Source organism: Sciurus vulgaris, assembly GCF_902686455.1.
Source record: "Sciurus vulgaris genome assembly, chromosome: 17".
Taxonomy (NCBI): Eukaryota; Metazoa; Chordata; class Mammalia; order Rodentia; family Sciuridae; genus Sciurus; species Sciurus vulgaris.
In genome coordinates this window covers 10,592,727-10,604,421 of record NC_136478.1, presented here as the reverse complement: position 1 = coordinate 10,604,421, position 11,695 = coordinate 10,592,727, and the positions used below count along the sequence as shown (strand labels likewise).

The 11,695-nt window shown below is 38.7% G+C and overlaps 1 protein-coding gene across 1 annotated transcript in view; it reads left to right on the top strand.

The window, feature by feature from the left end:
* The first annotated feature begins 10,471 nt into the window (after window positions 1-10,471).
* CNTNAP4 (contactin associated protein family member 4) overlaps window positions 10,472-11,695 on the top strand; it is a 246,845-nt gene continuing 245,621 nt past the window's right edge. Inside the window, exon 1 of the mRNA XM_079118280.1 lies at window positions 10,472-10,687. Within this exon, the coding sequence (XP_078974406.1) occupies window positions 10,597-10,687 (91 nt within the window). The 5' untranslated portion in view covers window positions 10,472-10,596. The remainder of the gene's footprint in view (window positions 10,688-11,695) is intronic.

Sequence of the window (11,695 nt, the reverse complement as noted above, 5' to 3'; positions counted from 1 at the left end):
AAAAAGCTCTCCACTCAATATAGAGAAACGGGTGTCAGATTTAGCTTCTTAATTGAAACAGTCAAAATAAACAGGAATAATACATAAAATTATGTGGACATTTTTGGTACTGGGGGTTGAACCCAGACATGCTTTACCACTGAGTTGTATTCCCAGTCCTTTTTGTTTTGAGATAGGATCTCACTAAGTCACTGAAGGTTTTGCTGTGCTGCTGAGGCTGACCTTGAACTTACATCTGTCTTGGTCTCCTGAGCCATTGAGATTGTGTGTACCACTGCACCTGACCTCAAATAATGGGTTTTAAGATACCAGATATGAAGTGACAAGGGACACTGATCCCTGAAAGGTGAGAATCAAGGCAATCACTGTGACTGTCTTAGTTTACTGCTTGTAGAAAGTTTCCAGGCCATAGTGGAAGAAAGGGAACCCACACTGAGTTGGTAGGTTCCCTGAGTTGAGGAAATCCAACTATGAGTTTGGAAAGACAAAGTTACTTATAATTCATAGATAAAGTGCTACAGTGAAGGGAAGTGTACAGAGAACCATGGGCACTTGTGGAGGATTCCTGTTGAGTGCTCAGAGGAATACTAATCGGCCCACATGAATGAAGACACTATCTGGGAGCGGGAGCAAATATTAAAAACTATTATAGGCATTTGTCACTCAGGGCTGGGAATGTTGCTTATGCTTAACAGTCAGGCAAGAAAACTCATAATTCACAGGGCATTGGATGGACCACTAAGGACAGTCTTGTCTCAGTAGTGGGTAATAATTAACTCTAAATTAAGAACTACTCTATAGCCACCTAACAAAATCAGGAAAGTAAGACTTGAATGGATCAAATTATTTCCATGTACTTAACTTCATCCCCAAAACAAAACTCAAGAAGATTTAGAGCTACATAAGAATGTACAACAACCAACAAGTAAAATTTGTGCAGTTGTGTGGTGTCCAAAGATTAGTAGACATGCAAAGATATGGGAAATAATAAGCTTTTCATAATGGGAAAACTCATTAATAGTATATTTATTGTTATACAAAATATAGGAATATTGGAATATAAATCAATAGATAAAATAAAAATCTGTTAGTCCATATTATCTGATATATATTTGAGAATACACAAATCTGCCATGCAGAAGTTCCATATGATTTATATAATTATATGCACTCTCAAATAGGCAGAGTATAATTTCCCATTCTTTAAGAGTGGACTTGGCAAAGTGACTTCCTTTCAAAGAGGAGGTAAGAAAGGAAGAAAAAAGAACTTTGCAGTGGAAAAGCTGACAAACACTACTTCCATCAACTGATCAAGGTCAACATCATCCTCGGTAAGTCATGTTATTAAGTATGTACCCTTGATATGATGTGGTAGAAAGCCACATTCTCCTCCATGAAACTCCTAATCTCCATCTAATCATAAGAAAAACAACAACTTCCATTAGGGAAATAACTTACCAGTGTATCTTTAAAGTGTCAAAATAATCCAAAATAAAAGAAGTTGAGAAATTGTCATAGTCAAGGTAATTCTAAGGAGATATGAATGTAATGTGAATACCTGAATGGTATCCCAGAGCAGAAAATCTACACTAGGTAAAAATGAAGGGTATCTGAATATGGTATGAACTTTAGTCAATGATAATATACCAATACTGGTTCATTAGTCATAGCAAACAGCAAATTATTATAAAATGTTAATAACAAGAGAAACTGGGTGTGAGGCTAAAAAGGAACTTTCTTTACTATCTTTGTAAATTTTCAGCAAATCTAAAACTTTAAAAATTAAGGTTATGTAAAAGTGATGAATTTCAAATGTCATCAGAAACACATTCACTATCTAATTTAAAATACTTAAATCAGAATGATATCTAAAACCTAAATACCCTACAATCTATTAAAATCTGAATATTTCAAATATTGTTGAATTTTGCAAATTGTTTATGCACACAATATGTGCCTATGTATAGTAAGTGTACATATTACATATGTCTAATTTCATTAAGCAAGAATTCCAAAATTCTTGTTTTATTGTTGCAATACAACATAAGAAACATGGATTTCTGTTATTATTATTTTGTTTCTGAAGAAAGCACCCAATGTTGCCTATAATTTTTATCTCAATTTGCCAATTAAGTGGAAATTATCATGGAAGGGTTATGTCAGGTGAGATGTTAATAGGAAATGTATACTTCTAGAGCTTTAGGTATTTGTAAAGTTGTAAAGCTCAGTATATATGTTATTATTAAGGTCTTCATTTGTACTATTTAACGTACTGATTAAAAGAGTAGAAAAACAGTAGCACTTTGGGCAATAAAAAATTGCCAATGAAAAATGCATTTGTGTTACAGAACAAGTCTCTTAATTAAAAATGTGACGAATACCTTTAATAAAATATTAAGCCTATAAAAGGTTAATTAAACCCTAGAATGGCAACAACTACTATTTTTGTATATTTGCTGATTATAGCCTAGAAAACATTGTTTATATTTAGTAGAAATATTAGGTGAGAGGGATTCTGGCAAAAATTTTGTTGCCTGTGCTATATTTTAGTTATAAAAGCTATCAATTTTGAAAACTGACATCAGCGAGAAGACAGAATAGAAAGCCTCAGACCCTCCTGCTTCCACAGAGATATCAACTCAACAAAATAGTACATGCCCAATCATTTTGGTGTGAACTCTAAAAACCAGCTAAGAAGTTTCTGCACCCCAGGCCACTGTGAAACCAGCTGAATGGAAGGCTGGTAGGAAAATCATGCTACTCATTCACCAAAGCCCTACTCCAAGTTCAGTGCATTGTGATCAGGAGAGAAATATCAATTTTCAACTTTTCTCTGGGGAGGTAAAAAGGAAAATGAAATGTATGTTCACCATTCTGTCTCTTCATAGGGCTGACTGCCTGAGAGATTGGTTTCTGTCTTTCCTGAATCTAAGTACTGCCACTGAATACAACCACTGCCAGGTTAGAGCTCATGATCACAGAGGAGATCAGTTTACCAGAGTGGCAGTTTCTCCATGCAGTACTCCATGCAGACACCAGGGGGAACTCCCAAGTAGAAACTGGCAAACTTCTTCAATGAGGTGATATATACAAGCCCAGAAAGGAGGCACTACCAGAAAAGCTTTAATAGGTCTTCAGAATATGAGCCCAGCTGACACGTTAAGGTCTACTTTGTATAAAATCAAATTTCAAAGACTGGGAGAGGTGGTTCATTGTCAAATATTTAAGTCTCAATAGAAGATAATGCATACAAAGAAATATGGAACATGTCCAAATTGAAGGAACACATTAACTCTCCAGAACCAACCCTAAAGAAATGACAATATATGAGTTACCAGACAAATAATTCAAACCTCATAAGGATGCTCAGTGAATTAAAATAGTACAGACAACAAAATGAAATCAGGAAATGAACAGATGAACCGATGAGAGTATCAATAAAGAGAAACTGCAAAGAAATGAACAGAAGTTCTGAAGTTGAAGAATATGAAAACTGAATTAGAAAATTCACTATAGGGAACATCAGACTTGACCAGGTAGAAGAAAGAATCAGTGAACTTGAAGATGGTATATTCAAAATTATCAGGTCAGAGGGCTAAAAAGAAAGAAAGAAAAAGAGAATGAAGAAAAGTAAAGATAGTTGAAGGAACATATGGAACACTGTCAAGCAGAACAACATGTACATTATGGGAGTTCCAGAAAGAAAAGAAAGAAAGGACTGAAAGTCTATTTACAGAGAGAAGGGCCAAAAAAATACCTCAAATCCGAGGTAAGCAATGGGCACACAAGAAACTCAAAGAACTTCAACTAGTACAACCTAAGGAAACACTATCAAAGGTGTATCATAATCAAACAATCAAAAGCCACAGGAGTAATTTTGAAAGCAGCAAGAGAAAAATAACAAATATGTAAGGAACTCCTATGAGATGACCAACAGAAACTTTGCAGGTTAGAAGGGAATAGAGTGATACAAACAAAGTGCTGAAAGATGAAAACTGACCACCAAGACTACGATATCCAGCTAAACTATCTTTCAAAAATGAAGGTGAAGTGAAGACTTCCCCAGATAAACAACAACTAAGGGAATTGATCACCACTGGACTTGTCTTTTAAGAAATGCTTCAAGGAGGCCTTCAAGTTGATGTAAATGGATGATAAATCATAACATGAAACCATACAAAAACATAAAACACCACAGTAAGGGTAAAGATATAGCCAAATAGAATCCTGTAGTATCAGACACAGAAGCATAAAAACAAATAGGTTAATAGACACACAACCTAAAGAGGTAATTTGCATCACCTCTAAACTGAGGGAGGCAGAGATGTAAATGAGTAAATTTTTACATGTCATTGAAGGTAAGTTGTGATCAGTTTAAAAACAGATTTTCATAACTTTCAGATGTTTTCTGTAATCCCAATGAAAAATATCTATACAATGTATACAAAGGGGACTGAGAAGGATATCAAAACATAGCACGAGAAAAAAATCAAGTCAATGAAACATAAAAGAAGGCAGCAAGAGAGGCAGGGAGGGCTGGAAAAGCTTCAGACATATAGGGAACTATGAACATCATGGGAACAGTGAGTTATTCCCTATCAGTAATTTCTTTAGATGTAACTGGATTAAATTGTCCCCAATTAAAAAACATAGACTGGTTGAATGAAAAAAAAAATCAAAACAAAATAAAACAAGATCAAATCATATGTTGTCTGCAATGCACTCTATTTATTTTAAACAATAGGTGTTTACTTCTTACAGTTCGAGGGACTAGGAAATAACAAGATCAAGGTGCCAGCATATTTGAGTCTTCATAAGATCCCTTTTCTGGCTCGCAGATGACCATATTCCAGCTGTGTCCTAACGTGGCAAAGAGAAGGACCTCTTTCTTACTTCCTCCCCTTAGAAAATCACTGATCTCCTCATAAGATCCCCACCACAAAATACGCACTTTATTTAGACCCAAGGACCTGCATCACTTGCAAGTGAAAGGATAGAAAAATGCATTTCATGAACAGGAACCTAAGAGAGCAGAGGGGACTGTACTTACATCAAACAGAGTAAACTATAAGAAAAATTGTCATCAGAGACAAAGGAAATGACAAAAGGGTCCATTCACCTGAAAGTTGCAATACCTAAGAATTTATGTACTTAATGTTAGAGCTCCCTCCATGAAGCAGACGTGGATGTAACTACAGGGAGAAAAAGACAAACTGCACAATAATGGGAGACTTCAATACTGTACTTTCAGTGAAGTTATTCTTTGAGTAGGGGTCTTGCTACCTTCCCAGGCTGACCTTGATTTCCTGGGGTCACACCAATTCCTGCCTCAGCCTCTTAAGTGCCACTGAGCCAGGCAACCTTCAATTGTTGTTAGAACAAAACTAGGTAGAATCTCAGTGAGAGAACAGGAAGACCAGAACACCACCACATGGCACTCACACCTAACAAACACACCCACAACCAAAACCAACCAGAGCAGAATACATAGTCTCCTCGAGAGCACATGGAACGTTCAAGATGGACCCCAAGTGAGGCCACAAAACAAGTCCTAACAGGTTTTAGACCAAAATCTTGCAGAGTAATTTCTCTGATCACAGTGAAATGTAAGGTAGCAGAAATAAACAAGCAAAAAAATTCACACATAGGTGGAAATGAACTCACTTTTTAATAACCAAAGAGTTATAGAAGAATTCACAAGGGAATCTGGAAACTATCTAGAGACAAGAGACAACATAAACGTTGCATACCCCAACTTGTGCAAGACAGTGAAGTAGGACTAAGAAGGGAGAGACAGTGGTAAACACTACTGTAACATTCAAGTTAACAACTGAATCTTACACCCCAATGAACTGAAAAGAGAAGAAGAAACTAAAGCAAAAGCTAGATGAAGAAAGGAAATAACTGAGGCTAGAGAAAATGACAAGGAGGAAAGACAACAAACTAATGAAACAAATGTTGTGTTGAAAAATATAAACTATTTTGACAAATGAGAAAAAATGGGAAGAGATTCAAAGGAATGCAATTAGAAATGAAAGAGGGGACATTGCAACTAATGTCACAGAAATTAAGAGGGATGAGAGAGCACTGCTCTGAACACCTACCTACCAACACAACTGGATAACCAAGAAGAAGAGGCATCATGAACTCCTGCCACTCGAGAGCGAGACAACGACCAACCTCGAGAACAAACGAGAAAGCACCATTAAAAATGGGCAAAATAATAGACAGTTCTCCAAAGAAGATGCAACTGGCAAACTTACGAAAAAGAGCTTCAGTGTCACTAATGATAAGAGAAAGGCAAATAAAGGCCATAATGCCAGCTTAGTTTATACCCATTAGCACAGCCACTATCAAAGGAACAGAAAATAGTAAGTTCTGGCAAAGAGAAAAAAAAAAAAAAAAAAAAACAATTGGAATCCTTGTTCACTGTTAGTGAGAATGTAAAGTGGTGCAGCTGCTATAAAAACCTATATGAACATTCCTTTAAAAATTAAAAATAGATTGCTGCATGATCCAGCAGTCCTTCTGGGTAATTACCCCAAGAATTGAAGGCAGAATCTCAGAGACATTTGTACATCCATGCTTATTGCAGCATTATAGCCAAGAGGTGGAAGTACCCCAAATACCAAATATCCACTGACACATGAATGAATACAGAAAATACATATATACAATGGAATATTATGCAGACCACAAAAAGAAGTAACTCCTGTCACATGCTGTAAACATGTATGAATTTTGAGGACATTATGTTATGTGAAGTATTCCTGTCATGACAGGATATTTATGATTCCACTCATGTGGAGTATCTAAAATAATCAGAATCATAGGAACAGTAGAAAGGTGTTTGCCAAGGGCTGCTATGTGACAGGGTTAGTATTTAACGGGTACAGTCTTTCCATTTTACAGAATGACAAATTTCTAGAGATCTGTCCCATAATAATGTACATTTACTTAATGCTACTGAGCTGTATACTCCAAAACTGATTAAGATGGTAAGTTTAATGTATACATTTTTTAAAAAACCACCATAACAAAAATGACAGTAAAAATAGTATGTCCAAAAAATTAATTTCATTTTGGGGATATAAATATAAATCAAACTTTAGGATACAAAATAAAAATGATTACTGGGGTTTGAAAGGAAAACATGTTATAATAGAAATATAGGTTGAATAATTATTAGATGCATAATGGAAACAAAGGAGTTGCATTTTAATCTTTCTAGTGGTTTGATGTGACATTGTGCCACACTATGCCTGATAGTCCTTTTCTAATCTAGACTACAGTGCAGAATTTTCCACAAACCATGTTGGTGGGACCTATTGTTCTCTAGTAAATGATACCAAGGGGATGTGGAAAGTCTGAGTTTCAAATTACAAAACTTTGCTATGAGTTACGGTACTTTCTCAGGTAAGACCTGATCCATACCAGAAAATACATACACCAGACCCTCAGTCTCCCTGGGGGTGGTTTTTCTTCCTTGGTGGAAAATACAAAGTGAGACGTGAATCAAGGAGTCTGAATCAGCAGTGCAAAATCAGAGCTCTAACTTTTCTAATTTCCCCCCTTATTTTTTTCTGACATCGGCCACCATCCAGGTGGGGATGGAGAAATGAAGCACAGGTCGGTAGGTCTTAGTCACATCCTACTGACAAGCCATAAATCCTCTGCTCACCAGGGGTCTGTTCAGAGTGAGGTGTGGCTGACCGTCCTGATCACCACAGCAACGCTGATCAGGTGCTCCTGGGGACCTTTGTGTCACAGCTCACCATCTCGGTCATAGCATGGGTGCTGTACCTACCCCTGGTGCACAGAGGAGGCCACCCAGTTTCTGGCTGATAAGCAACTTGCCCCAGTGCAGGCAGTTGGTAGGTGGGGCCCGCATAAGCCTGGGACTGCTACCGGCTCTGACCCTGTCTGCTGAAGCCACTACCCTGTGCAGTTATTAGGCAGAGATCTAGTGCAGGGAAGTAACTGAGGGCCCACTCAGTGCTGGCCCTCAGCAGATGGTCCAGTGTTATGTCACTAATGACCAGTGTCATTGAGTCACTTAAAACAACAAGGACAGCGGAATCCATATCTAGGTCTTTCTGTCTACCTGTCTAAGCTGTCCTCCCCTCTGTGGTCACGGGGCAGGGGCAGATCTGTCAGTCAGGGCTAGCTTTTAACTCCTTCCCTTCCCACGGATCACTCATATGACAATTCCCTTCTTAATGGCTGCTGGGATCCCTTATGATCATTGATACTTTGTCCTAAGTTTTGATTGTCATGAAACATTCAGGTTATCTTTTCATATTTGTTCTATGTGCTGATCTTTTCAAAATATGTTCTCTCATTGGTTCTCTGGGAAGAATAATACAGTTTGAATAGGAAGACAACACTTTTCTTCTGAAAAGCCCAGCAGCCTGTTCCTCACTATGGAGTTATTAAGAGTAACAGTTACACAATGTACCCCATTTACATACAGTGAATCAAAATGCAGGCTGTAAAAAAAAAAAAAGAGTAACAGCTTCAGAACTCTACAGACCTACAGACCAGAAAGCCAAGTGCAGGTTCCTCTTCTACCCATGATGGCACACTGGCTGTACTGCTCAATTTCATGGAGGTCTAGTTTCTTGGTCTGATCTGTAGGCACAATGATATTTTCCTCAAAGGATGGCTAGAATAATTAGACAACAGGTGGCAGAGAGTATGTGTTCAATAAATTTAGCCCTATTCAACAATTATGTAACTTGTGTCCACTTCACACAGTACGATTGAAAGAGTTAACTCAGGAATGTAGGTCTCGGAATGCAGAGCAAACCCATAAGCACTGCTTCTCTTCTCTTCTGTTGTTCTTCTAGGCCTCAGGTTTTCGCTGCCCCTAACTGGAGGCAGGGAGGTGGAGAACACCTGAACTCAGATCTCAGGACAAGTCCTCGGGTGAGACCAGTAAAACTGGAGTCAGAAAAATGAAGTCCAATTTCAGTGCTTACTCACGCTGTGATCTTTTCAAGTCATTTACGTTCTGCGTTCTTGTTTTCTCATTGGCAACACAGGAAAAGCAAAAATCACCACTCTGCTTTGTTTTGCAGCCCAGAGGTAAACACATATGCTTAGCTTTTACGGATGTTGCTGTGGACCCCCTGGCTTTGATTCATTCCCTAGCAAAAGTGCGGGTGCTAACTTAGGTCTGCTCCAATCTGCAATCACCAAGAGGTGTAAGGACTCCAAGACTCCCATCCTGATAAAATCCAGCACAGTACCAGTGAAACATCTTGACGCTTACTTTAAAGAGATTATTTATCTTTTCTGATACCATCAGAACCATGCTCCTTATTATATGATCTTAACTTCCTTGTTTAAATATTTGAATATTCTGTTTAAGAAATACTATTCATGAAATAGCCATGAGAAGAGTAATTTCTCTGTAGTCATTGATCTTCTTAAGTCAACTCTAGTCTTCTCTCTTTTAAACCACCTGAGTTACATCCTTGCATTGTTCAGTGTTGGGGTGTGTGTGTGTGTGGGGGGGGTGTCCCTTATTCACTGTTCCATCATGTGCCATTTGGGGCCTCCTGGGAATTGCTGCTAAAGAATCGGATTGTGAGTGTGACTGTGCATTCACAGCAAGATGCTCATATCAAAATAAATCTACCCAGCGCATTTCATTGGTAGATTTGTATTCCTGAAGCACTAACTAAAATAAGAAATGTTAATTTCTTGTAGACTATTACCAGATGATTTGAAATATCTGCCAAGCAGGAGTGTTTGTTCCCATGTGAGGAATTTCCATAATAAATTCCTGGCACCAAAACCGAAGAGGATAGTTTTATAGAAACAGAGAGAAACAAAAGCAAGTATTTTCCCTGAGGACAGTTTTAGCTACAACTTCCCAAGGCTGCTTAGTTATTTCTGCCTTATTTTATGCTTTTGTTTTGAAACATAATGCAGTTTTTACCTGGATGCACTCCCGGATAATCAGGAATAGCTCAGTAGGTTGGCTGGCACCTGTCAAATAGGAGACCTCCAGAAAATCAGAAGGCTCCACCGCCCGGCCTCCTCCTCCACCCCCACCGCCAGTAGGGAAAAAAGGGTTAAGGATTATTGGAGAATAGAGGGGAGGGGAGGAAGCCCCAAGGAGGCCCACGAGCAGGAGGCCTCTGGGTCCGCTTTCATCACCCGCAGCGCGTGGCTGAGCTCTGAGCGCTGCTGTGTTCCAGGAGGGATGGGAGGAAGGATGCTGCTGCCAATTTCAGGGACCGCTGCTGCCAGGAGTGGGCGTGGCTTCGTTGGTGTGGATGCGTGTTAGAAAAGATGCTGGGTGCTTTTCAGTGAGGAGTCAGGGCTGTGTGTGTGAGGGAGGGAGGCAGGCAGAGAGAGGAGAGAGAGAGAGAGAGAGAGAGAGAGAGAGAGAGAGAGAGAGAGAGAGAGAGGAGAAAAGAGGGAGGGAGATAAGAGAGAAGGGAGGGAGGGAGGGAGGAGAGAGAGGGAGAGACAGAAAGCGAGACCTGGAGATACGAAGATCCAGTCAGAGCCCAGAGAGGGACTGAGAGCTGGGCTCAAGCGCTGGTGGAACCACTCAGGATCTTTTGGGGGAGCTCAGTCAATATGAACATGGGGTCTGCCCCTGGAGCCGTCCTCAAGATGCTGCTTCTGTTATCTACTCACAATTGGAGCAGAGTGGAAGCTGGGAATTCTTGTAAGTAACAGCAAATGATTTAAAACTTGCAGGGGGGCTCCCTGCAAAACTTTGATTCTATTGTTTTTATGACTATGATTTGCTCCTGAGATTGCTGCAGAGCATATTGCTCTCAATGATGAAGCATCATTTAAAAATCCTGCAAATATGACTGGGTTTATGCTCATCTTTCCTCTTGATCTGGTCAGAATATGCAAAGTGTGATCTTTCTTTTTGTCTACGAGCAGGATCTTACTCTCTTGTCTTTGAATATTCATTGAGAATGCTCAAGTTCTAGTAAAATATTAAATTAGCATCTTAACCAGGAATCGCCTGCGAATGTCTTCATTTCTTCCTTTCTTTAGGATTACTAAATTTTATTGGAATTATGTCTAACATGAAAACAACTGGCAGACTTTGTGTTATGCTGCATTAGCTTAGATTTCTGAAGTTTGCAATTTGGCAGAATAGTAGCTGGCTGCATCTTTAAAATGATGCAGGCTAATAACTGAAATGTACTGCAGACTTCAGGAGCAGGCAGGACTGGCGGAGGCAAACCTTGGTATAAGAGCTGTGTCCTCGCTGCTTAGACAAGGAGACTTGGAGCACTCCTGAGACAGGGCTGATCCCTACATTCGGCTGAAAGAAAAAGCATTCAGGTGATTTTTTCAAAAGTAGTGTTCTTTAGTGGTTGGATTTTCTACTTCAAAAATTTGTGATTGAATATTCTGATTCTGAGTTAATTGATTCAGAGAAGATTTGTGACAACCTTGTTTCTAATTTAAAATATCACCCCAAATAATTTGGCAGATTCCCTTCATGCATGTGTTATTAGAGATTTTAAAAAAAAGTTTTAAAAAAGTTATATTCAGTTTAAATTCTCAAAATAGGAGAATCTCCCCCTCCACAATGAATGAAAAGCAAGTTCAAGAAATTCAACTTTTTATTTCTTGAATTTTAAAGGAAAAGCCCATTTACTCATTTGCTTTTCAAGAAAGGGCTATGAGGCCTCTTAAGGAATTTATGGTG